This window comes from Nycticebus coucang, chromosome 18, assembly GCF_027406575.1.
Source record: "Nycticebus coucang isolate mNycCou1 chromosome 18, mNycCou1.pri, whole genome shotgun sequence".
In the NCBI taxonomy this organism is placed as follows: Eukaryota; Metazoa; Chordata; class Mammalia; order Primates; family Lorisidae; genus Nycticebus; species Nycticebus coucang.
This window is the reverse complement of record NC_069797.1, coordinates 80,355,351-80,383,019: the sequence shown is the minus strand read 5'-3', so window position 1 is coordinate 80,383,019 and position 27,669 is coordinate 80,355,351. Positions and strand designations below refer to the sequence as shown.

Genomic DNA, 27,669 nt, shown 5'->3' with positions numbered 1-27,669 from the left:
CCCAGTGGCACCAATTTTTAAAAAAAGATTTTCAGATCCACTGCAATACCAGGCTATGCTTACCAAATGCCAAACGATAAATTACAAAAGGTGGGGAGAATCAAACAAATGCATGTTTGAGCACCGTAGAGAAAAAGTAATCATATCCAGCCATATGCATCTGTGTATCAAAACACAACAAACCAAAGTATTTATTTTCGAAAGTGCTAAGTAATTAAATGGATTGAAATTCATTTATTATGATTTCATATCATAATAGAGCACAAAATTTCTTAATGTGATCACTTGCTAAATCAAAATAAAGCACAATCCCACCCTTTTCTCTCCAAGAGTAAGGAATGTTAATATCTCCCTGAGGTGTGAGTTTTTCCTGCTGTGACCATGGCAACCGACTCTTCTCACAAAAGGACCAGCCTCCCCAAACATGAGCCCGGCACAAACATTTGACTTTCTTCGAGGCAATAATATTAAAGCAAATTCTTTGTCTTTGCCAAACACAGGATTCATTGTGAGAAACTTCCAGCCTCCTTAGTGAGATACATCTTCCTTCGTTACCAGATTCATGGACTTAATTTTTAAGCAGGTTTCTGAACAGAACAACTACTAATCTCAATGTGACCGTGGAAAGTCTTTTCCCATTCTCCATTTTTCACAAACAGCTTTCTGGCTGTGGTTGTCGGGAGGCTTTTCTCTGCTTGCCTTGCTTTGCAGTAAGGATGGAGGTTGAGCTACAGCTGTTTTGGTGTTGGCTAATAATCTACCCATCCTTGGGTGAGAAGCCAGGTGCTCTGCCTCCCTGGGTGCATTTCCTCCTTTGCTCCTGTTAATACCTGTGCTTCTTTGAAATCTGGGAACAGAAATCAAACTGCTGCCTTGTGTGAACCCCTCTTCAACACACAAGAGCACTGCTCTGGAGGGTCAGAGCTTTCCAGAGTACAAATGAGGGTGGAAGACTCTCCACCTCTCACTTCTCTGTGGCAGTGTCCTGTGGTCTGGGCTTGCCTGGGCACCACCCAGGAACATTTCTCTTCCCACCTGATAGCAGGGAAATCAGGGTGTGGTGTAGACATGGCTGAAATGGGCAGTTGGCTAGTGTCCCCTTGGTCTGCAACCTTCAGCTTGTCTTGCCTTTGAATTCCAGAGAGCTTTATTGTTTCAGCTCTGCACACGTGTTTTGTTTTGTGTGGCTTTTCTTAGTGGTGCCAAATCTGTAACCATCTGACTAATGTGATTCAGGTGTTAGCAATCCTTTTTCTAGGGAAAGTGATATCTGCATCTTTGCTTTGGGCTGAGCCCCTCTAGCCAGTTCTGCACCATCGTCTAGGCTGAGAATGCTGAGTGTAGACACTTGCATGCTGCTGCCCCTCAGATGCCCTGCATGGCATGCAGTGCGTACCTCCCCAGATGTACAACTGTGCCCAACAGCTGGGTACCCCGGACTGTCCATCACCTTCCATGCAACACTACAGAATGGCTCCATTCTCAGTTCAAATTCTAGCAGCCTCATGTTCCCTCTGCAAGTCTCCTAACAGTGATCTCATCTTCCTTTAAACTCCCATGTACTTTCTGGGGCACCATTCATTTGGCATTTAACGTGGGTTATGGTTTAACTCTGTGCCAGATCAGTTGTAGTGCCTTTGTAGGGAGGGATGTTTTGAAATGTTTACCATAGTATAATAAATATGCACTCAAAGAAGAATACTTACTATAACCTGGATTAGGTGGAATACACTAAACAGCACCCTGGTGGACTTAATTTCTAATCACTTAATTTCCATCACCAGGCCCTGGAAGCCCCCGGGGCCTCCTGGGCAGGTGCCTGCCTGGTTTCTCACAGCACAGAGTTGTGGCAGGTCTTGTGCCCCATGCCAGAGTTCCCACTCCTTTCTACTCTCCAGGGTCTGGCTTCCTTGCCCTGCAGCTGTGAGAATCACTGTGCAGCCTCAGGATGAGCATCTCACAGCAGGGTTTCCAGTTGTGCTCTGCACTTGGCAGCTCCCAGTCTGGGCTTCTGCGACGGGGGCTGGGCAGCATGATGCGACCACGGCTGGGCTTATGCCGTGCATCTACTCCCCTGTAGTAGGTGTTGGCAGTAACTTCGGTTCATCAGGGAAATAGTGTTCAGGTAACTGGCCATCAGGTGTCGAACTCAGTGAATTCTGCCGACCGATTACACGAATGCAAGCTGCCTACTTTACCCTTTGCCAATGGGTCCTGACTTTCACTAGCAGAAACTTTATAGACTTGCTTTTAATTTCCGTTTTGTGTTTTAGCTTAGTGTTATACTCAAAAAGTGTTTTCTGAATGTGTGTTTTCCAGCGAGTATGTCCTGCTGCTGGGCAGTGGCAGGTGGACAGCCCCTCACCACTGTGCTCACTGCTCAGTCACTCAGAGTGAATGTCGCTGCTCACTTTCCTTTCCTTCCTTTTCTTTTCTTTTCTTTTTTTTTTTTTTTTTTTGAGACGGAGTCTCAAGCTGTTGCCCTGGGTACAGTGCCATGGCGTCACAGCTCACAGCAACCTCAAACTCTTGGGCTTAAGTAATTCTCTTGCCTCAGCCTCCCAAGTTTCCTTTCCTTCCTTTGAAAGCCAACCTGGAGTTTTGGTGGTAGTGAAAATATTCCTAGCTTTTTTATATATATAGTGTCTGGTATACCAAGCTTAATGAAAGAGAATGCTGTTGAAAACTGAATTATAAGAGTTTTTCTGTTCTTTTTTTAACAGTTGGATACTCTAAAAATCAAGCGATAGCACAGAGCTCAGGATCTTACCTTTGCTTTTTGGATTCAGTAAGTAACCCTTTCTTTTGTTTGTTATGCATGTAAATGTTGGCTGAATAATTAAATGATTAGACCTTTTAGTGTGGTTCTTAAATCATTTTTCTAACATGTTGTGTGTGATTGTACTTTAAGTTAAGGTTGATAGGTCATTGCTGTGTAATTGCTGTAGCACTTAGTGAATTAATGATAAATGAAACAAATGAACATAAACGAGGGCAAGATTGGCAGATATAATACTTAAAGATTAATAACCTTAAATTGAAATAATTGATAAAAGTTGGTAAGAAAACACAAAGTGGGTAAGTAGGCAGAGGTAGGCAAGAGTATCCAGCACGGATATGAGAGCGACAGATGAACTTTTCTGAAAATTGAAATTATTTATACTCAAATACAGATTAAGTTAGTGATACTCTGTTAAAACTCAAATTAGTAATTTTTATAAATGTAGACACTCAGTATTTTGGAACGTATAAATGGGTGTTGTGTTGACGGTACAGTGCTGTGTTATATATCAAGAACTTTAAAAGTGCCCTGCTCTGAACTCCTAAATTTCATTGCTAGGTATCTCTGAAAAAGGTTTGTATGCAAAGACGCTTGTTATGTACTGGTAGAGTAATGGTGAAGAAAATTATGTTAGAACTCCATACAGGAATCACTGAATGTTTATAAAAAGTTTTTAGTAACAGGACAAATGATTATAATGGGTGAAAAAAGAACGTACATGGTCTGTACTTTATGGATTGTCTTTCTCATCACTGTAAAGTAAACTGTAAGGACATCTGTCTGTGTTTACCCCAGTTCTGGGCAGGCTCCCAGGGCTCTTGTGCGTTTCTGGGGGTGCTGGGGGTACCTCAGGCTCAGGAGGTGCTTTTCCTTGGTTGCCAGTGGGAGTTTGGGGGGGCTCCTGCCACTATGGGGACACAGACACTGTGGAACTGCTGTTCACACCCTGCCCCAGGGCATGAACCCTTCGGCCTGCCACACCGAGGGGGCTATCCAAACTGCCGCTTTGGGTGCTTTCGTCTTTTCCCTTGTTCTTTTCTTGTTAGACCAAAATGCCTCAGATTCCTCCCAGTTTTCTTACACATGACTTTCAGCCTTCTCTTCTCTGGGTTCGTGTTTTCATACTCAAATGACCACTCAGCATTTTCTGACACAAAGACAGTTTCCACCAAGGACAGCTAGACCCACTACACTGATAATTGTGCTCTTCGTTGCCTTTGAGTGATGGGATTATGGTAGTTTTCTTTTTATTTAAGATTATTTGTTCTGAAGTATTTTACAGTAAATATGTGTTACTCTCTGTTGAAAACAATGGCAAGGTTTGAGTTTGTGACTGACAGATTCAACCTCTGTCCTAGAAGCATTTTAAGATCGTCCCAAGACAAGTCTCCATGTGGACAACTTTGTTTCCATCTTGGCTTAGAAGAAAAGAGAACCACTGAGTCACCTTTCTTCTCTACCTCTTGGCCTTCATACTTAGTTCATGGAAGGGCAGGAAGAAAAGACATGGGGAGCTGTGGGAGATGTAAGAGGAAGCTGGTGCCAGCTTAGAACCGGATCACTTAATCCCTGGGACCACTTCATAGAGTAGTGGTACAGTTTTGCTAGGAGCATAGCACAGGGAATGATGAGAATCTGGCAGTTAAATGCTCTCTAACCTTGGGGCAGAAGAGACGTGAGTTGTCAGTCTTGGACACTGCTGGACAGGGAGATGGGCAGGAGCAGCTCAGAGTGACAGGGATGGTGTGCTGAGAAAAGAACTCACTGGATTGGGTGATACTTGGCTCCAGGGCACGTCATAGAGAGGTGAGGTGAAAAGCCTGAACAGGAAGCCTTACCTGACGCTAGAAATCTGAATTGTTCTCAGGGTTTAGTTAAAATAATAAAATAATACTAAGATACATTTTGGTAAGATTCAAGCAGCAGACGTGTTTGCATTTGGATTTGCAAGACTGTCTTGCCATGGTAACAGGAGGGCACGTTTCTCTGCTGGTGATAAATGAAGTGTCCGTCTGGGAGGGGGACTGGCGGGGCACAGGCAGGGGAGAACTGCTTTGTTTAGGCTTCAGCATGGGACACATAGATATTGCCCTGGGTTTTCAGTGTTTATCAGAAAGTTTAGATTTGGTATAATAGTTTAAAAATAAATGGCAAAAATATGTGGCAAAGGGCCTGTGAAAACCAGCAAAAATAGATGGAAAGATGAATTTATGAAGAAAGGCATGTAAGCTACACAGATTTGAGAACAGGCTAACTTACGTCCTATCGGTTCCAAAGAGACATTTTTACAAATCTGCTTGCTAATTTTTCTGTCTAGAGAGAACAAAATATGAAATGAGTTTGCCTTATATTTAGGGGCTTGGTTGCATGTAAAAGAGAGTTTTTGGCTGTAATACTGGTGATGTTGCAACAGAACGATGCAGTACATTGTGAGTGCCCCTCTGGTGCACGGTCCAACTGGGGAGCAAAAGTTGACTCAGGCTCCCCGAGGAGAGGAGTGGGAGCATGGAGGTCTGGCCTGTCCCCCAGCTCCTGTGCTTGGGTTTAGGAGCAGGTCTGCAAATGCTGCAAGGCTGGGTGTTGGTGGGAAGAGAGAAGCTGCTGCTTAACAAGTGATCAAAGTCTTTAAAGGATCTTGAGTTTTGCCCAGTCAGTAAGAATGTTACCTTGAAACTCACTCTAAATACAAGCTTTGTAGGGGATTGTGTTTTGCTTTGTTTTGTTTCAGAGATGGAGTCTCACTCTGTTGCCTAAGCTGGAGTGCAGTGGTGTCGTTATAGCTCAGAGCAGCCTCAAACTCCCAGGCTCAAGCAATCCTCCTGCCTCAGCTTCCCAAGTAGCTGGGACTGCATCACCTCACCTGGCTAATTTTTTTTTTTTTTTTGCAGTTTTTGGCCGGGGGTGGGTTTGAACCCACCACCTCCGGCATATGGGGCTGGCGCCCTACTCCTTTGAGCCACAGGCGCCACCCACACCTGGCTAATGTTTTCAGAGAAGGGGTCTCTCTGTGTTTCCCAGTTTGATCTCAAACCCCTGGCCTCAAGCAGTCCTCCTGCCCCAGCCTCCCAGAGTGCTGGGATTATAGGCATGAGCCACCACACCTGATGTGGAAGGTATTGTTAAAGTGAGTTGAATAAACATGATTCCTAACCTCTAGGGCAGCAGGAACTGTATTAAAGGGCTACAGCATTAGGAAGGTTGAGAACCACTGCTCTAGGGATTTTGGATCTAGGATATTTTAAATGGATCCTTCCCTGTTGCCTAAGCCCCCAAAATGCTGCAGTCACAGTGAAACCTTGCTGTGGACACTGCCGGGAAGAGTTGCCTTGGAGTCTTTTAGGTGGTCTCAGGTGTGCAGAAAGGTTGTGGTAAGGCCTCCCTGGCAACTGTCTTACCATGTTGTTCTGAAAGGGACAGCTTTATAATAAAACCATAGCAGATTCCAGATAGTAAAATGGCCAGTGGAATGAGCAGTCTCACTAACTATGTTGTCATTTTCAGTTTCAATTCAGATTAAAGATTCTGGTTGGAAAGAAGAGTGAGTCCTTAGGCATTGCTCTTTAAATGTCATTCTCAGGCTCTGTCAATGACCATTTCGATACTGGACAATTGTTGCTGAGTTTGAGATGCTCACATTGCCTTTTTCAAATCCAGGATTGAAGTTGCATTTCCTCTTGTCTTGGTTGTTTGTGGTGTTCTTGGAAACTTTTGGTAGAATAAAACAAAGTGAACAGGAAGTCTGGCTTTTAAAGACAATAGCATTTAAGTATCTATGTCATTTCAGGGATTCAGGCTCTAGGCTTCTTAAAAATGTGTGCATTCAGGGTCTGTGAAAACATCATCTGGGGGAGGCTCTGGCCATTGGTGGAGCACTGCATCCTTGAGTTGGAGGTTCCCAGAGTATAGAACCCCTGTCTGCCCCTCCTGCCTTCCTTGGGAACATAACATGACAGCATGGCTGTCCCTGTTGGGAGCCCGTGTTTGTCTGTCTTGAACCAGAACCTCAGGCCAGAGAGGAAGTGAGAGGAGAGGAGTGCGTGGGACAGGATGAGGAAGGCCAAGGTGGGAAGGGCGCTGAGGACCTGGCACCCGCCTGCCTCTACCAACCCAGCCCTGCAGCCAAGGCTATGGGGAAGACAAAGCTGGTTGTCCTCACTCTCTGGCATTCCTTTGATGAGGGACAGGGATGTGAGTGTGGCTGCTCCCCAGCCCCATGCAGCCTGCAGCTTGTGGCATTGCTGGCTCCAGTGGGCCGACCGCTGCCTGTGCTGGACTCTGGCCCTCCATGTGGAAGGCTGCTTTCTTCCTCCTGCCACTGCCCTTTGGTTTCTTTTCCTCTAAGTTCCTCTATTTGGTGACTTTACTCTCTGATCTGTGTGATTTTGCTGTTACTGCTTTATTTATTCAGCTACTTTGTTTCCGGCTCCCAAGTTGGATGTCCAGCAGCCCTGCTATCAGGGTCTTGTTTCCTTCATTTTCCAATGTGAGCTTTAAGGCAATTGGTTTTCTTCTCAGGGAAAACTTACCAGTACTGGGGGACCCCGTAGAGGTAGGTTTAATGTTACATCTTAAGTTATTATAGGTTGTGTTTTCTAGTTTCCATTATGATTTCTTCTTCTTCTTCTTCTTTTTTTTTTTTTTGAGACAGTGTCTCAAGCTGTCACCCTGGGTAGAGTGCTGTGGCGTCACAGCTCACAGCAACTTCAGACCCTTGGGCTTAAGTGATTCTCTTGGCCTCAATCTCCCAAGTAGCTGGGACTACAGGTGCCAGCCACAATGCCTGGCTATTTTTTAGTTGTAATTGTCGTTGTTTGGCAGGCCCAGGTTGGATTTGAATGTGCCACCTCCGGTGTATGTGGCTGGTGCCCTAGCTGCTTGAGCTACAGGTGCCAAGCCATGATTTCTTCTTTTTAAATTTGTATCTCAGGATTTCACAGAGCACAGAATTGAGTTAATTGTGATCCTTGGTTCAGGACATGTTCCCATCATTTGTCAACATGTGGCCCATTTCATTTGTTTGTTTCTGTTACTGTGATTGCACCTTAGGTTTATTTTAATAATGTTATGAGCACCCACGAACTTGCTACCCAAAACAAGAGCTGGCTTGGTCTGCAGACTGCTTAGCTCTCACCATAGTCATCACCTGCCTTCCTCCACCTGGGGGCCGTCAGCCCACACCTTATACTCATCATCCCTGGCTCTCCTTAAAATCATTTTTTGTTATCCATACCCATCTGAAACAACAAATTTAAAAAATTTAATTAGTTTTAAACTTCATAGAAGAGGATGTCATGCTGTATGTAATATCAATATTATGGAACTTTCATATATTTATTTATTTAGAGACAAGGTCTCTGTCACCCTGCTTGAGTGCAGTGCCATAATCCCAGCTCACTGCAGCCTCCAGCTCCTGGGCTCAAAGGACCCTCTTGCCTCGGCCTCCCTAGAAGCTGAGACTACAGGTGCCTGCCACCATACCTGGCCACATTTTATATTTTTCATAGAGATGGGGCATCACTATGTTGCTCAGATTGGTCCCCAACTCTTGGCCTCAAGTGATTCTCCCACTTCAGCCTCCCACAGTGCTAGGATTACAGGTGTGATCTTAATCTTAGCAATATTTAGTCTTTTTTTTTTTTCTTTTTTGAGACCTTCTTTGTCACCCTTGGTAGAGTGCCGTGGTGTCATAGCTCACACCAACCTCAAACTCTTGGGTTCAAGTGATTCTCTTGGCTCAGCCATCTGAGCAGCTGGGATTACAGGCATCTACCACAATACCCGGCTATTTTTAGAGATGGGGTCTCACTCTGGCTTAGACTGACCTCAAACTTGTGAGCTCAGGTGATCCACCGGCCTCAGCCTCCCAGAGTGCTGGGATTACAGGTGTGAGCTACCGCGCCCTGCCTCTCAATATTAAAATGGAGCATTTTAAAACTTCATATTGTTAAGATTCCATCCATATTGATGACACTGTTGATTTAATTGAATTAAAATTTACATACAGTAAAATACAAAGTTTCAAGGTGAAATTTATGTACAAAGTGAATTTGTAGTGGCATGGCTAATGCCCCAGTGGAGACACAGAACCTCCTTTGCTCAGGAGGTTCCTGGGCTCTCCTGGGTTCTGTGCCCAGCCCAGCAACAGCTGACCTGGCTTGGGTCACTCTGGCTGCCTGTTCTGGGATTTCACGCACATGGACACATAGTACATGCTCCTTGGTGGTTGGCTCTTCACTCAGCAGAATGGTGACTGTAGGTTGTCTGTGTGTTGGTGGTTCATTCTTTCCTCCTTGGCCATCAATAAATGAATATACATACCACAATTTGTTTCTGTGTTGTTTGTGGATGTTAGGGTAGTTTTCGATTTGGGTTATAATAATAAAGGAATAAGATTCTTTTTTTTTTTTTTTTGTAGAGACAGAGTCTCACTTTATGGCCCTTGGTAGAGTGCCGTGGCCTCACACAGCTCACAGCAACCTCCAACTCCTGGATTCTCTTGCCTCAGCCTCCCGAGTAGCTGGGACTACAGGTGCCCGCCACAACGCCTGGCTCTTTTTTTTTTTTTTTTTTTTGGTTGCAGTTTGGCCAGGCCCAGGTTTGAACCTGCCACCCTCGGTATATGGGGCCGGCGCCTTATCGACTGAGCCACAGGTACCGCCCGCCATAAGATTCTTGTATAAGTTTTTTTGTGGATGTATATTTTTCATTTCCCTTAGGAAAATACCTAGGGTAGAACTGAACATTGATTGAGTAAAGGTATTTTTAACCTTAAAACAAACTGCCAGGCTGGGCTCCAGAAACATGCTCCAGGGTTGGTGGGTTCAAACCTGGCCCTAGCATGCTAAACAAACAAAAAAAAATAGCTAGACATTGTGGCAGGTGCCTGTAGTCCCGGCTACTAGGGTGGCTGAGGCAAGAGAATCACTTGAGTCCGAGAGTTTGAAGTTGCTGTGAGTTATGATGCCACAGCACTCTACCAAGGGTGACAAAGTGAGACTCTGTCTCAATAAAAAAAAAAGAAAGAAAGAAACTGCCAGTCTTGGCGACAGAGTGAGACCCTGTCTCAGAAAAAAAGAAAAAGAAACTTTGAGGCGTTGGTCTCCCATCAGCAAGTGTGAGGGTTCCAGTGGCTCCAGCTGCTCATTTGCATGACACTATTGGCCGTGGTGCCATTGTTACCCTGGTAGACATGACATGCTCCTCACTGTGTCTTAATCAACATTTCCCTGATGGCTGGTAATATTCACAGGGTTATTAGCCATTCATAAATCTTCTTTTGTGAAATGCCCAAATCTTTTGCCTTTTTTTTTTTTTTAAGAGACAGTTTCATTTTATCGCCCTTGGTAGAGTGCCATGGCACCACAGCTCATAGCAACCTCCAAGTAGGCAGTTCTGACTCAGCCTTCCGAGTACCTGGGACTACAGGCACCTGACACAACGCCCGGCTATTTTTTTTGTTGCAGTTTGGCCAGGGCCGGGCTCAAACCTGCCACCCTCCATATATGGGGGCGGCACCCTACCCACTGAGCCACAGGCACCACCCAGTCTTTTGCCTTTTAAAAAGATGGGTTATCCATCATCAGCATGAGTTGTGAGAGTCTGTTGTGTGTATGCACATTGTGGGTGTGACTGTATATCAGGGACATGAACTGTGACTGTTTGCTTACTCTGAGTGGCTTTTTCACATTTTCATGGTGCCTTTTGGCGAGTAGAAATTTATAATGTTGATGAAGTTCAATTTCTTTTCTTTCTTTTTTTTTTTTTTTTATTGAGACAGAGTCTCACTATGTCACTCTCCGTAGAATGCCCTGGCGTCAGAGCTCACAGCAACCCTCTAACTCCGGGGCTTAAGTGACTCTCTTGCCTCAGCCTCCCAAGTAGCTGAGACTACAGGTGCCCGCCACAACACCCGGCTATTTTTTGTTGCAGTTGTCGTTGTGTAGCAGGCCCAGGCTGGGCTCAAACCTGCCAACCCTGGTGTATGTGGCTGGTGCCCTAGCCGCTGAGCTACAGGTGCCAAGCCTGATTTTTTTCTTTTACAGTTAAATATTTTTCCTGAGAAATATTTGCTTATCCCAAAGGAACAGTTATTTTCTTATATAATCTTTTAGTTTTTATATTTAGATCTCTCACCCATCTCAAATTAATTTCTGTGTGTGGTGTGTGTGAAGTAAACATTAGGGTTAATTTTTTCCTCATGGATATTCAGTTCTAGAACCAGTTATTGAAGAGTCTTTTTTTTTTCCATTTAATTATGCTGATACTTTTGTTGAAGATCAGTCTCTGTGTCAGTGTAGGTTTATTTTCAGGCTTTCTGTTCAGTTCCACCAGTTACCTGCATTTTGGTTTGCTGTCCAGCATCCACTGACAAGCTCATTCTCCTGGGTGTGGATGTCGGAGCTGCTCTTGGGTCTTGGCTGCTGGAAACCCCATTGTGCAGTCATGAGTTTCTCTAAGGTTTGCACTGAACCTGAGATTGCCATGTGTGATGCAGAGAGAGGCCTGCAGACAGCTATGCTTTCACTGGCTACAGGCTGGGCTGTGGGTCCAGGCCCTGTCCAGCGCTTGCTCGCTGTTGTCAGCCTTTCGTCTTCACCAGCTGAGCAGGAGTAAAGTGGTGCCTTTCTGATCAGGAATTGTGGTGAGCAGTGTCTTATTGCTTGGTAATGTGGATTTCCTTTTCCATGAAACAAGTCTGCATCTTTTTGCCCATTTCTTTTTCCTTTAACACAATCACAACTTAGAAAAATTTCAAGTTTAACACAAATAACTTTTTGTTTTCCCTGAACCATTTGTCAGTAGGCTGCCAGCACGCCAGGTGTCATCTGAGTCCTGGTTTCCTGCAAAGTATTGTCCTGCAGCCCACGTGATTCCCATCAAGGTGGGGACCAGGGTGTCCCGGGCGAGTTTATTTGTGTGTCCCTTTAATCTGCTCTAGTCTGTAGACTCCTCAGCCCCTCCTTGATTCTCCTCCTGGAGTTCTGAAGATTCCAAGGCCTTTATTTTGCAGAGTGCCCCTAAAACTCGAGCAGTCTGTGGTTTCCTGGTGGCAGTGTCAGATCGTGCGCCTCCGTGCAGAGCAGCTCAGAGTGATGCTACCTTTTTGCTGCCTTCGTCAGGCACTTGTAGCTTCAATTTGCTCCAAGAGGGAATATGTAGTTTAGGTTTTCAGAGGCTCAGGGCCTGTCACAGGGAGGGAACAGCACCCCAGGCAGCGTGAGGGTACCAGGCGGGTGCACACGGAACCCAGCCTGACACCACGGTGCTCTCACAAACTCCCTAGCATGGGCTCAGGGCCTCCCTTGTTCCCTTGGTTGGATGAAGACGGTTGTGGTTGTCAGCGAAGATACCGAATGTCTGGCTTCGTGCTATCTCAGCAAGGGAACCGTGCCAAGGAGGACAAAGTCCAAAATTTGACCACAGGCTGTATGTTAAAAAGGAGCACGTTTTGATGAGGAATGGGTAGAGAATAGGAGCTTATGAAGCCCCCGCCCCCGCTGGGGCACTGAGGCTGTATTTGGGTTAGTTCCGTCATCTGGAACGAGACCTGCTAACCCTGTTTGGAATTCAAGTGTATGTCCATGGGAATGACCGTGTGGAGAGACCAGCCCCAGGCTACTCGTAGTCCTGGAGCTCTCTTTCTCGTAATCAATGCTTCCACAAGCTGTGCAAGGGACAGATGCAACAAACGTGACAGACTAGGAGCATAAGAGCCACAGTCCCTATGGACCATGGGCCTGGGACAGACTAGGAGCAAAAGAGCCACAGTTCCCTCGGACGCTTGGGTCCACAGCCTCCCTGGCAGCTCCCTCAGTCCTGGCTCCAGGCACATACCAGCAGCTGTGGCCCTGTGCAGACAGTGTCCTTGTTTTTCCTTTTGAGGGATGTTCCCTCAGATGTTTCGGAGCTTTGGGTCAGCGCTCAGCAAGTGTTTGTTAAAGGAATGAATGGGGTTTGGGTTTGTGTGTTCAATTTTTTAGTTGTTAGATTGAATTAGATACTTTGGTGGGCTTGTCTGGGAACTCAGCCATCCTTTTGGAAATTATTTCCTTGGAAAATGGTATTCTGGGTTTCTTACTTGGCCTGTGTACAGTGAATTTTAGAGCCCATCGTGTGTAAGGCAACTCCTCGGAGAACTGTGCTCACTTAATACACTTCCTTTGTGATGTTGCCTAGGAGCCATCAAGCACCTTTCCAGAAATGTCGGAAGGGCCTTCAAGATGGTGGCATCTCTATCAGCCCCAAATATCTGCGAATTAGGTAGAAGAGCACCCATATTAGAAACATCCCATGGAGAGTCCCTTTTCCCAGACTGTGCTATCGTGGCATTTCAGGAGATCAGGAAGCATGCCCCCCACCCGGCTCCTCGAGAGCTGAGCACCTGAGTCCTCAGGGGCAGTCCCTAAGATGTGAGGGGGGCATCAGGGAGCCTGTGGCTGTGTGCATGTGGCGATAGCCAGAAGGAGCCCTCATGCTGAGCAGGACTGGTGCTATCTGGAGAAGGGGGAGGGCCGCTCAGGGCTGGGCCCTAAGACCATCATGCCAGGAAGTTCTGGAAGAGGTTGTCTGTGACCTTTCCTGAGCTTAGGGGAAACCTGTTGCATTTATTTAAATCGGGAGTGTCCAACCTGCAGCCCATGGGCTGCGTGCAGATTATTTGAAGACTGTGTTGCTTATCTGTGATGTTGGGTATCCAGAGAGTGTGCACAGACCTTTTCAATTGCTCAGATCTTTCTTAGTGTTTGTGTATTTAAGTGTGGCCCAAGATAATGCTTATTCTTCTGACATGTGGCAGAAAAGAAAAAAGGGTGGATACCACTAGTTTAGATTGTGTTTGATTTCTCTTATCAATGTTTTGTAATTTTCAGGAGACGCTCATGTAGATGTCCACGCCTGCAGTGTGGGTGTGTGGAAATGAGGTCATTTTTGTGTATTGACCTTGCATCCTGTGACCTTGCAGAATTGACTTATTAGTCTGGGCTGTTTTTGTGGCTCACTGGGAATCTTCCATGAAGACATTCATGTCATCTGCAAATAGAGACAGTTTTGTTTCTTCCTGACAGAGCCCTGGTAGCTCCATGCCAGGTAGTATGCTGTGGATCTTCCTGCCTGTGCCTATCCTCGCCTGTGCCTGTCCCCACCAGGGTGCTGGCTGCAGGTGTCCTGAAGGTGCTATGTATTCAGTACAGGCATCTCTTCTCTGTTACTAGGTTGGTCAGATTTTTTTACCATTAATAAGTGTCATATTTTGTCAAACGCTCTTTCTATATCAGTTGAGCTTTATTGGTTGTAAAAATATTGTTACTGAATATTTATAAGATTTTTCCCCCCCGTGGTCTTATAATTTAGGAATTTTTCTGTGTGTGTGTATCAAGGTACTTGGTAGGCCCTTTGCAAGCACAAACTCAAGTTTTTTTCTTTTTAATTGAGATAAATTTTTCTGTTTTAACTCATTTCTTCTTTTTCTTAAACTTTTCTTTCTCCTTTTGAGATTCCTTATGTTTGAACATTAGGTCTACCATTTGTGCATTTCCATTTGATTTCTGTCCCTGGTAGTTTTGCATTTTGCAGTTGACCTGGTCCATTCATCTGTGGCTGTGGCTATTGCATTTGAGAGTTGGGTCTGAGCTCCGGGAAGCCTTTCCTTCAGGTCAGGAGCTCTTCACCAGCCTCCTCCATTAGCCTTATCACCTCTCTCCTCAGCGGCTCTGTATGAGTACAGCCCTCTGCCTGGGGACTCTGGGGAGCTGTCAGGCTGCTGGGGCAAGTGTGTGCAGAGGTGGCTTTCGACCCACGGGGCTTTTGGGGGCCCTGAGAGGCCTGGCTTCCAAGTGTCTTTGGTTTCTGGCTTAGCTTTCCCCACCCCTGATGAAGAGAAGCTAACTTGCAGATTCCTCCTCTCCTGGGTTTTCCAGCAGATGCGCACGTAGGCTCACAACCTCCTCAGGGACATCCACGGCTCTGCAGGAGTTAGACTAGAATGGGAGACCGGTCTTGGGACTGCCAGCTGGCCTCCTGTGCAGTTGTGAGCAGCCAGTCTTCAGCGGGGCGTCTGACGGGAGTTGGAGGGTCATGTCCAGGGCAATGGCTGTCCCAGCATTGTAGCACTCGTCTGGGCGCAGTGAGTAGCCTGTGCCGGGCCAAGGGTAGGAGGGCTTCCCAGGGCTCAGCCACCAGCCTGGTCCCCCTTTGCTGGGCATGTATCAACATGCTTAGATTTGGTTCTATGCCAGAGTTGTCTTTGTTTCCTGGTCAGGTCTGCAGATCATTGCCACCTTTCCCCCCAGTTGGTAGCTGCATTGCATAGATGGGTTCAGGCACCCCATGAAGTTCACCTAGAGCTTTGGGAGGTAACTACAGAGGCTGTGAGGACTCTTCCATCAAGTCAGTGTCCGTCTCCTCGTGGTCTCGGGGCACTCTTGGAATTGCCATGTGCTCCTGGAGGTGACTTGATTTTCCTTTAAGAAGCTATTTAGATAAATGACAGTAAAACAGCAGCTCCCACAGGAAGTCGGTGCCTCAGTGAGAGCAGGGAGAGCCAGTCAGGAAGATAGCTAGCTGGGAGCTGCTGCGAAGTCAGTTGGCAGCAGTGGGACACGTGTAACAGGCACCTCTCTGAAGCGCGGAACTGCTCGGTGGTCTGTTGAGTCTGATGATCTGGTCTCTCTTTTCCCAAGGAAGAAAGCAGAAGTGTTTCGATGTTAGTAATTGGCTAACAGGTCAGTGGTTCCCAGCCCTGCCAGAGTCGGGGCACACAGTGAAGATGGTAGCTTTACCCAGCCTCAGTGTGGACAGAGTGTCCAGGGACCCAGACAGGGCCTCTCATGGGGGTTCCCTCCAGATAGCCAGGAGTGCTGCCCTGCTGCCTGTAGGGACTGTCTGGAACACCCATTTCCTTAACTTGCAGGTCTAACGGGAAGTGTGGGGGCAGCAGCCCCTCATCGGGACACTCTCACGCCGTGCCCTCCAGCACCTCTAGGTGAGAGACTCGTGCAAGGGTCAGCAGGAAGAAGTGTCTTGTAAATAACTAATTCCCTAATGCTGGAAAACAATTTCTTCCTCTTAGGCTATTAAATAACATTTTCTCCAACTGCTGCTAAGGGGAAATGTTAGGTTCATGGTCTACTCCCCCCACTCATTTTGCAGATGTGGGGAGGTGGTGAGATGTTGAGGCAGAGATCTCCAGCACCTCCCACCAGGCATTTCACAGGAATAGACCAAGAAACCTGCCAAAGCATTCAACTGCAGGGTATGGTGGTTGCTAAGAGGTAACTGAACTGAACAATGTTATTTTCTCTATATTTAGAATAGCATACTGGTCAGTAACTTACTAAGTGCAGATGTTACCAGCTCTGTCAGGATGTTTGTTTTTCTCATCTCCTTTACTTCTGCCACCTTATTTCTGTATTTGACTTGTTGATTTTAGCTGAGAATTGTTGAGAAAAGAATGTTGGTGTCAGCTTTGCAGACTCTGCTGAACTTCAGGAACAAATAAGAAGTTCTTAGTACTTGGGAGAGTGAGCCTGGGTTAGGGCCTGGTCTTGCTCCCTGTTGTCAGCATTGCAGATCCTGCTGGTTAGGGCCCTGTATCACCCTGTAGGTCTCAGCTAGTGGTGTATAGAAAACTACATGTTTCATTGTCTATAATTAGGTGACCTTCAGTTGTTTTCAAATTGGCTCAGTGAGTAGGGCGCCAGCCCCATATACCAAGGGTGGCAGGTTCAAACCCAGCCCCGGCTGAACTGCAACCAAAAAATAGCCAGGCATTGTGGCGGGCGCCTGTAGTCCCAGCTGCTCGGGAGGCTGAGGCAGGAGAATCACGAAAGCCCAAGAGCTGGAGGTTGCTGTGAGTCCTGTGACGTCATGGCACTCTACTGAGGGTGGTAAAGTGAGACTCTGTCTCTACAAAAAAAAAAAATCATATTTTTCATTTTGCCTTCAATAGTGCATCAAATGATGTAAACATACATTCCTCTATTAAAATGAACAATTCACAGAAAATTCAGTTTTGCACAGAGAATTGTTTTAAAGGTGTTACAGTGACTGAAGCACCTGCCAGCTCTTCTGCGGCTGTTGGCGTCGCCTTAGTTTGCAGAGTAGCTGCTGCCCACTTGGGGCACCTGGCCAGTTCTGCTCCTGACCACATGCACCACTCCCTTCCCTTCTGTTGTGTTCAGTCCTCCTTTCTTTTTCCAGGAGAAAAATTATGGGCTGTGTTTTAGACTGAAGGCCTGGAGGGTTTTAGCGGGTTCAGGGCACGGCCACAGGACCATAGTACCACAGTGCAAAGCAGACTGCCGGGAAAGCAAGCAGAGCCCTCGTTTCCAACAGGCAACCGCACCGCACATCGGGAAGGCTCCACTGGGTGGACACCTCTACTTTTTCTCTTTGCAAGAAGAGATGTTCCTTGTTGTGAACACTAATGTTCAGAAAGGTTTCTCCTGGACAGAGAAAAACAAAAAGTGGCTGAGGAACAGGCTTGTGTGAGCCTTGGAAGGTGCCTTCAGGTTGAGCTGCCACATTTGCCAGTCTCTGTTGGCAGCTCTTGTTGAATCCACTGAACTTGTTGACTTTGTTACCAATGCCCCACACAGTAGTGAGCTTCTGAAATGTTGTTTTTGTGGAATGTGTTCATTTTAAGGCATAAGAAAGGGGAGTGACCTGGGTATTTGTTCAGCAGCTCCTGCAGAGTACGTGGGAGACTGTGATGAAAACGCAGCCTCCTGAGCCCACTGCACAGGTGCATATCCAGGTCTCTGGGCAGACCTGTATTCTCTTGAGTGTAGAGTGACTCTTTGGTACCAGTGCTGGCAGGGTTGCTACAGGCTGCCTCTTGGAACCCTGTCAGTCGTCACTCTCTGACCTGAGGACGAGTTGCATGTGGGGTGTATTTATAAGGCGGCCTCTGAGCGGGTCCTCACTTGCAGGTCCCACCTCTACCCACCGTGCTGGACCCTCACCCACCACCACCGGTCCTCAACTCAGATTAAGGGTTTTTTTCCTAAATACTGAGTATGTTTCATTAGAGATGTGATATTTTACAAACCAACTTTGGGGTATTACATATAATGAAATACATTCATTTTAAGTGTGCATTTAATGAGTTTGAGAAATGTATACGGTGATTATATGCCTGTGTAGAAACCTACATTCCCATTGGTCACAAAAGTCTCTTTATTCTCTTGTAGTCAGGCTCCTTGAAGCAACCGCTCATGTGATTTCTTTCTCTGTTATGGTTTTTTTTCTGTTCTAAAACTTCACATAAATGGAACTGCTCGGTATGTACTCTTGTGGTTGGCTTTTGCTTTGTTCAGCAAGATGTTTCTGTTGTTATGTACGTGGTGCACTCTTTTTTATTCCTGAGTGTTATACATTCCAGTGTAGGTGTACTCACAAATTGTTTGTTTGTGTGTTTGCCTATTGATGAACATTTGGCTGCTATTATGAGCAAAGATGCTGTGAAAATTTGTGTCCAAGTCTTCTTGTGGACATGGGCTTTGTTTCTTTTGGGTAAATACCTAGGAGTGGAACTGCTGTGTGGTATGAGACCTGTGTGTTTAATTCGGCGAGAACTTGAAACCGGCCAGGGGTGGCAGCTCTGGCCTGTGATCCCGCACTTTAGGAGGCCAAGGCAGGAAGACCCCAAAGGCAGACACTCAAGACTAGTTAGGCCAACAAAGCAAGACCTTTTCTTTACAAAGAATATTAAAAACAATAGAAAAAGAAACCCAAAACTGTTTCCAAAGAGGTTGACCCGTTTTACTGGAGTCCCGTAGCTCCGTGTTCTCATGAACTGCTGGAGCTCTGGTGGTGCTGCTCCCCTTTCATGTTCAGCCTTTACCTCCCTGGTGACTACAGGATCCGAGCAGTTACTTAGGTGCTTTTAGCTTCTTGTATGGGGAGTCCAAATATTTTGACATTTTTTTAAAAGTTGTTTGTGTTAGTAGTGAGTTTAAAGATTTATATATATATGTAAGTTCTTCCAGTCATTTTATTTTCTTTTACTTATTCTAATTTTTATTTGTTTTCCCCATTCATGTTTCACTTGCATGTGCTCCTGCGACATAAGTGCAGCTCCCCTCCTTGGTGTGTCTCGCTGTGGTGGGGTCAGAGTCTTGGGCACATCCATCACTGAAGCAGCCCAAGTCATGCCCACTAAACAGCCGCCTCCATCCACATCCCTCACTTTCCTAAAATTGTCTTCTATCAGGCTTATTTTTAATTGTTTGGGATTCATTTAGGGTACAAAGAATTAGGTTCCATTGATTGCATTGGTAGATAAAGTCCCTCTTATTCTATCCGTTCTTTAAATAAGATTTGTGCTTTTTGTTTCTCATCTACAAGATTTTCTTCTTTATTTTCTATTAGTTTTTTAGTTTTATGTTGTATATTTTGTAACATTGACTTCTACACTCCATTATTATTATTAGTCTGTTGCCAAGGCTGGAGTTCTGTGGTGTCATCATAGCTCACCACAATTTTCAATTCCTGGGCTCAAGTGATCCTCCTGCCGCAGCCTCCCAAGTAGGTGGTAATACAGGGGCCTGCCCTGATGCCTGGCTAATTTTTCTATTTTATTTTTTATTTTTTATTTTTGTAGAGACAGAGTCTCACTTTATGGCCCTCGGTAGAGTGCCGTGGCCTCACACAGCTCACAGCAACCTCCAACTCCTGGGCTTAAGGCGAATCTCTTGCCTCAGCCTCCCGAGTAGCTGGGACTACAGGCACCCGCCACAACGCCCGGCTATTTTTGGTTGCAGTTTGGCCGGGGTCGGGTTTGAACCCGCCACCCTCCGTATATGGGGCCGGCCCCTTACCGACTGAGCCATAGGCGCCGCCCCTATTTTATTTTTTGTAGAAATGGATTTTCTCTCTGTTGCCCAGGCTGGTCTCAAACTCCTGGCCTCAAGTGACCCTCCTGCCTCAGCCTCAGGGATGCCAGTATTGCAGTGCCCCACTTCTGGTACCCAGCCTTTTACTCTTAGCTCAGTGATCCATTTCAAGTTAATTTTTGGGTGTGGTGCAGAGTAGGGGCTGAGGGTTTTCACATGCATATTCAGCTGCTCCAATATTACCGTTCTTTCTCTGTTGAATTGCTTTGTCGCCTCAGTTGGAAATCAGATGACCAAAAAGCAGGCTGGAGTCTCTTCTCTACTCTGTGCTGTATTCTGCTGACCTCCATTTCACTTTAGACCAGTTCCAGGCTGTCTTGGTGACCGTAGTGCCTGGTGATCAGGTGTTGTAAGTCCTCCAACTTTGTTCTTCCCTCTCAAAATGGTTTTGTTGGACTTTTTAAGTCCTTTGATTTTTTGAAAAATTTGAGAATCAAGGTGTCAAGCTTTTTGGATTTTTATTGGGATTGTATTGAGTCTAAAGATCATTTGAAGATTGAAACAATATTGAATCTTCCAATACATAAACATGGTTTTATCTTTCCATTTATTTAGGCCTCCTTAAATCTTTCTCAGTAATACTTTGTAATTTTGAAGATATAGTTCTTAAACATAAATTTAACACCCCTAAGTATTTTATGGGTTTTGGTGCTATTGAAGTGGTATTAAAGAATTCATCTCCTAGTTTTACTGGTATAAATTTGCTAAATTAGCTTATTCTACTACAGCAGTTCTCAACCTGTGAGTCATGACCCACACGAACTGTATTAAAGGGCCGTGGCATCAGGAAGGTTGAGAACCACTGTTCTAGTAGGTTATTTTGTATATTCTTTAACATTTACTATGAATGATTATGTCACCTGTTAACATTCTTTCACCTTCGTTCCAATGTGTGAGACTCTCATTCCTTGTTCAGGGCTTGGCTTGTGTTGCTGACTCAAACCTCCAGTGCAATGTTGAATAGAAGTGATTCTAGTGGCATCTTTGTCATGTTCAGATTTTGTTTGTTTCATCCTTTCATTGTGAAAAAAGATAAAGAGCATAAAATGTAAACCTACAACTCAATAAATTATTTTAAAGCAAATGTGTATGCAGCAGCTATAGAAAATAACCACCTCAGAAGCCCCTTCCTCCCCCCTCCCATGACCTCTTTCTTCTTCTCAAAATAAATTCAGTGGACCCTAGAATGATGTGGCAGTTGGGAGCATCAACACCCACACATTTGAAAATTTGTGTGACTTTTGACTGATAGCCTTACTGATAACACAAATGGTCAGTTAACATATACACAAGTTAACTGTTCATTAAGTGGAAGGAGGTTGCCATAAAGGTCTTCTTATCCTCCCATTGAGCCAGGCTGGGGAGGGGGGTTGGCCCTGGCCTAGTGGGAGAGAGGGGAGAGGAGGCTAGAGGGGAAGAAGGGGAGGGGAGACTGGAGGGGAGGCCTGCACAGTGTGTCCTTAAAACTTCTTAGAAATGTATCTTGTTTGGTGTTTGTAGTATTTTTAAAATTTTACATTTCTCATTTTTGCCTGACTTTGTGAAATTCTCAGCCATCACCTCTGAAGTACTTTCCCTCCCATTGTACGCCTCACACCTGTCTGCTCCCCTCTGTCTGAGTCCCATGCCAGTTTTCCTGTTTGCTTCCTGTTTCTGACCCAGGATTCTCTGGGCTGCTTGTCTGTATTTTACTTTCCTTTAATTCCCTCTTTAGTTGTGTTTACTGTACTGTCAAACTCATCTGTTGAATTCTTAAATTTTTTTTTTTTTTTTTTTTTTTTTGAGGAGATAGGGTCTCACTTTATTGCCCTTGGTAGAGTTTTGTGGCATCACAGCTCACAGCAATCTCCAACTCCTGGGCTTAGGTGATTCTCTTGCCTCAGCCTCACAAGTAGCTGGGATTATAGGTGCCTGCCACAATGCCCGGCTATTTTTTTTGTTATTGCAGTTTGGCTGGGGCCGGGTTCGAACCCGCCACCCTCAGTATATGGGGCTGGCACCCTACTCACTGAGCCACAGGCACTGCCCTGAATTCTTTTTTTTTGCAGTGTTTGGCCGGGGCTGGGTTTGAACCTGCCACCTCTGGCATATGGGGCCGGCGCCCCACTCCTTTGAGCCACAGGCGCCGCCCTGAACTCTTAATTTGTTATTGTCTTTTTTTTTTTTTTTGTAGAAGTTCTGATTTTTTTTTAAAGTAAGAGCATCTTTGAAATTGCTATTTTTAATTCCTGGATACATATTAATTATACATTATACCTGAAGTACGTCAAACTCCATGTTTGCTAGCTCTGTTATCTGGTTCCCTGTGTGTCTGTTTTATGTTTTCTTTTTCTGTTTGTCTGAGTGACATTTTGGCTTTGTGTAGCCTGCTTTCATTTTAATTGTGTACTGGAAAGTGAATATGCAAAGTTCTAGGAATTGAAAGGTTTATTTTTGCTTCTCATGGACAAGATCAGGCGCATCAGCCCCCTAGGTCCTGTTTGCCCTGACGCCAGAACATAACCCTATGGAATCAGACCTGGAGTATCCCCCAGGCCCCTTCCTCATAGGTCTCTGAACCCCCTTGTATCCCTCTGGCCACGAGAGCCGGCAGAAACACTGCTCAGAGTCAGTATTCTGTCCACAGTGTTGATTGTAGAGGTAAATGAGGTTCAGGTGGTCTCATCCCCCTGCCCTCCCCAGGCTGGCCCAGGTTCCTGGCAGGCAGGCGGCCTCATACCCTGCTCCCAGGCGCCGTTCTCCTCACCTCTGGCTCTTCCACCTTTTGGTCCTACCCTTCCTGTGCCGTTAGTGGCTTTCCAGGGCCTTCTAACTGGTGTTTTGTTTTTAGTATTTTTATAACTTTTCCAGTTAGTCTTATTGAAAATATTGGTCTGAAGCAACCTACCCTGAAGTGGACGTGGCCTTGGGATTTCTGCAGTTTATCTGACTTGGGCTTTGCAGGAGCTGGACCAGTGTCCTCATCCATTTTAGAGACTTTTCAGCTGTGTTTCTTCACGTGTTGTCTCTGTCCCGTCCTCAACGTCACAGCCTCCTGTTCTTTCTTCTTTTTTTCTCTCGTTTTCATCTTGTATTTTCATGCTGAATTCTGAATAATTTTTAAAGTGTATTTCCAAGGTCATCGATTATCTCTTTAGAAATATCTATTTTATTTGTCCGTGTTGTGTTTGATTTGCATTTTTATTTTCTTTCATTTCTGGATGTTCTATTTAATACTTCAAGCCTTTTAGTTTTTTTGTGTGTGGCAAAATGTATAGAGCATGAAATTTACCATTTTTTAGTGTATAGTGGGATGGCATGAAGCACATTCATGTTGCTGTGGCTGTCACTACTGCCCACCTCCAAGCCAACAAGACTTTTTCACTGTCCTCAACTGAAAGTCTGTACCTGTTAGACCTCAGCTCCTGTAGCCCCCCACAATCACCATTCTACTTTGTGTCTCTAACAATTTGACTATTCTAGATAACCTTATGTGACCATATTTGTCCTTTATGTCTGGTTTGTGTCTTATATCTTTTTAAGTTTTTAAAATAAAATGTGCATCGGTTTAAAAAAAAATTTTTTTTTTCTCAAGCTGTCTCACTCTGGGTAGAGTGCTGTGGTGTCACAGCTCACAGTAACCTCAAACTCTTGGGCTTATGCGATTCTCTTGCCTCAGCCTTCCAAGTAACTGGGACTACAGGGGCCCACCACAACGCCCTGCTATTTTGTTATTGTTGCAGTTGTCATTGTTTTAGCTGCCCTGGGTTGGGTTCAAACCTGCTAGCCTGGGTGTATGTGGCTGGCACCCTACCCACTTAGCTATGGGTGCCACCTTAAAAATATTTTTTATCTGATAATTTGAATATCTGAAGCTTTTATTGCCTGGTATTTTGTATATTTTTACTAATATACCCAGCTATCTTTGTTTATTGGCCATTCTGTTTGTATGATTCTCTGTGTGACAATGCCCTGGAGAGCCACAACCAGGAAGCCCTGAGCCAGTGGTCTCACTGTGTTGGGGTCACGGTTTGGTTTTATACATTTCAAGGAGACAGAAATTACACATAACAGTCATAATCAATACATGGAAGATATACATGGGTTTGTATACAAGGTATACAATGAGGTGGGAGGCATCACAGGTTATGGATGGGTTTAAAGATTCTTTGATTTGTAGTTGGTAAAGAAATGAAGATTTGTATGTGGCTTAGACCTGTTAAGCTGAGGAATTCTATTAATCAGAGACAAGCCACAGGACACATACTGAGACTCAAGTACTCTGCTAAGTAAATTGATGACCTGCAGGTGTGGTTTAACAGTTGCCCTACAAGGCCTCAAAGTTGTTAGTGATTTTGTATCTTATTGTTGCAAAAAATAACTCCAAAAGGGACAAAACATAACTGGGCCTGTCTAACTTCCCTTCTCAGGGCTAACAACTCAGCTTTCAGGATTTTTTTTTTTTTGGGGGGGGGGCGGTCTTTTGATGATGAGGAGTCCATTCAGTTGGCTGGGGGGCTTGAGGATTGACTTTCACTCACAGGTGAAAGACGAGGCCTTAGGGCAGACGAGTGGCTCTCTAGGTGGCTGTCTTCGGGTAGTTCCCTCCTGTCTTGTTAACTCTCTTTGAGGCTGTTAGAACTTTTACTATGGTGCACAGGACTTTCTTATTTGGCCGGAGCAGGGCTGTTCCTTTGTTGGTCCCTCTGCAGACCAGGGCATTTGACCTTTAGCACCACCAGCTTGTAGCGAATCACAGGAAAGTAACTCTTCTGCTTCTCCTTGTAACTCACCCCAGAGGGAGGCCACATGCACATCACTCCTCTGTCCTCTGTCGCATCTGGCCCACTGAGACCAGAGGGCCTCCTAGGACTGTGCCCTAGCTATGAGCACCTTGCTCAGAGGCCACTTAAACTCAGAGCTCCAGGTGTCTTTTGACTCTGAAATTCTTTGACAAGAGCAGCCTTTTCCCACCCGTATTTTTATAGTGAGAAAGGAAACAGTGCTTCATTCTGAGTCAGTGTTACTTTTATAATGCGTTAAAATTACTTTCCTTAGGCTGCCAAGAACCCTTCTTAACTGGTTATCATTGTGGAATTTTAGCCAGTCTGGGAATTTTGCACACATTAGGACAAACAAATGGTGAGGTTTTGAACCTCACGTTGTAAGAAGAGACCATCTCCAGACATACATGGGACAGCACTGGATACGCAGCTTTCACTTTGTAGTTTGTGCTTAACAACATTTGTGTCTGTCCTGTTGGCACCTCTCGCCTGCATTTCTGACACCAGTGACTTTTGCTAAAACCGGTTCCTGGCACTTGGCACTGACTGTGAGCCCGGTGGGCCATGGCCTGCAGGGGACCTGTGGCCCTGTGAGGGTGGGGGAGGGTCACAGCCCCCAACTGGCACACACACATCTGGGTGTGTTATGGGGACGAAAGATCTTTTCATTCCCACATCTTTCAGCAAGTTTTTTCCTCTTTCAGCGTGGTCTTGGAGAACAAGGAGCTTATTTATCATCTGCAGAGTCACTGTATGTGCTGAATGGTTGGAGCACCTGCTTTGCTGTTCATTTTTTGGCTTGAATGTTTGCTCACTGCACTCACCCTTGAATTTCTCCATGTTTTGGTCAGTGAGTATGTTAATGTCTTTCTTAGTCTCTTTGTATTTGCAGATGTTGACTTTAACAGCCAGCAAGGAAGACAATTCTAGTAGAAGAGGTGGAAAATTATATTTGAGTGTTCTTTGGCTTCTTGAGAGCTAGGAAATTCTGAGCACTTATGGTTTCTACACAGATCCTTGAGCTCTAAAATTGGGATGTTGGTTAATCTGGGTTCCTCAGAGAAACAGAACCAATAGGGGATATTTGTTTATATGTACATATAGATATGTAGGGAGTAATTTATTGTGAGGGAATAGCTATGTAATCACAGAGAAGCCCCATGTCCTGCTGTCTGCAGGCCAGGGGCCCAAGACAGCCAGCGGTGTAGGAGCTCGAAGGCCTGAGAAGTGGGACCCCTGCAGTGAGCCCTGGTCTGTCAGGCCCAAGATCCAGGAGTTCCATTGTCCAGGGACAGGAGGTGGATATCCCAGCTCGAGCTCAGAGAAAAATTCATCCCTCCTCTGCCTCCTGCTCTGTTATGCCCTCAGTAGATGGGGTGCTGCCCGCGCCTTTGGGAAGGAGGGTCTTCTTCACTCAGTCTGATCCAAATCTAAACTGGCCCACAAGCACCCTCCTGGACACACACACCCAGAAATCTTCACCAGCTACCTGGGCACCTGAGCCAGTCTAGTTGATCATGATTAACATCACAAGTCTGCCCCTTGTCCACTTGACACCATACACATTTCCTCAAACCTTATTTAATCTCCAAATATAGATAATAAATCATCATTCCACATGATGTGAGGCCACTATCCCACATACAACCTAGAATGCACACTCCCTTTCCCTGAAGAGGCAGCAAAAAGTCTTTGAGTGGTGTTTACTATTTTCTTTATATCCTAAAATATAAATACTATGATATAAAATTAACAATAATTAAATACTGATATAAAACATTTATTTAGGGCGGTGCCTGTGGCTCAGTGAATATGGCGCCGGCCCCGTATACTGAGGGTGGTGCGTTTGAACCCAGGCCCGGCCAAACTGCAGCAACAACAACAACAAAATAGCTGGGCGTCGTGGCGGGCACCTGTAGTCCCAGGTACTCAGGAGGCTGAGGCAAGAGAACTGCCTAAGCCCAAGAGCTGGAGGTTGCTTTGAGCTGTGATGCCATAGCACTCTACCAAGGGCAACAAAGCGAGAGTCTGTCTCTAAAAAAAAAGAGAAACCATTTATTTATACTCATGCTGTGTTATGTTACGTGATAAGGGAATAAGAGGAAAGAAAACAAAGACATTTACTTGATATATATACACGTACACACAGCATATTCATAGTAAATGAGAAAGTGAGCACAACAGTTGGAGTCCTCATCACTGCACCTGGTTGGAGGTTGCAGCTAGATTTGTAACCCTGTGTCCACTCCCACTCTGCCTGCCCCTTGCCCTCAGCAGTCGAGGTTCTGTGCCTGTTGGCTGACACCCAAATCTTCATTTCTAAGTCCGGGCCACAGGCCATGGTGATACCAGGGCACACTCTGCATAGCCTCTCCTGTTTGTGGGATCAGTTCCCAAGCCAGCACTGCAGCCCCCTGCTTGGCCCCTAGGTGAATGGTGTCATCACTGTGTCTCCCGGTGGCAGCATCCCTCTTGCATACCTGGGACTCCCAGAGCATAAAGTCAGGAAACAGGATGCAGCAACTTTCCTCATGGGTTGTGGTATAGGTGATGGTGCCATCCTGTTTCCCCCCTGAATTCCTGCCCCCAGGTCCTGGTTGTGGGAGAAGCACCCCCAGGTATTAGAGGCTCCCTCAGAGCACATGCCACCTTCTGAAGGACCTTGCCTCAGCCGCACCAGGTTTTGTCACATCGCTGGCATTACAACTGTGACTTCAAAGGCCCTTCCACTGTCCTGCAAAGCCAGTGGCTTCAGGGTGTTGGGAGCCTGGTGAGGCCAGGCACCTCACGAGTGTGGGCCCCTGCTGCACATCCTTGGCTGGGAACGAGATCATGTGTGGAAGACCATGACAGTAGATATGGCACTCTGTCAAATTTTAACCTTGACATGAGACTGCTATGAGATTCTGGGCAAGTTACATAGCCCTTCTGAGCCGCCAAATGAGGATATTATTGCTGTTCTGTCTCCAGCCATGGAAGAGTGTGATAGGGATTAAAAAAGAGTATATGTAAGTGTTTTGTACATGGTGAGATGAATTGAAAATCAATTAATTTGTTCTACAAATAGTTTTAAAACTTTTTAATAGATATGTAATATTTGTACATATTAATGGGGTACCTGTGATATTTTGCATACAAGGTGCACTGACCAAATCTGGATAATTGGGACATCCATCACTTCAAACATCTGTCATTTCTTTACATTGGGAGCATTCCAAATCTTGTAGCTATT

At 45.5% G+C, this 27,669-nt stretch overlaps 1 protein-coding gene across 4 annotated transcripts in view; it reads left to right on the top strand.

The window, feature by feature from the left end:
- B3GNTL1 (UDP-GlcNAc:betaGal beta-1,3-N-acetylglucosaminyltransferase like 1) overlaps positions 1–27,669 on the top strand; it is a 114,483-nt gene that overhangs the window by 22,592 nt on the left and 64,222 nt on the right. For all 4 annotated transcript variants that reach the window (XM_053569266.1, XM_053569267.1, XM_053569264.1 and 1 more), the window contains exon 4: positions 2,724–2,788. In XM_053569266.1, the coding sequence (XP_053425241.1) occupies positions 2,724–2,788 (65 nt within the window). The remainder of the gene's footprint in view (positions 1–2,723; positions 2,789–27,669) is intronic.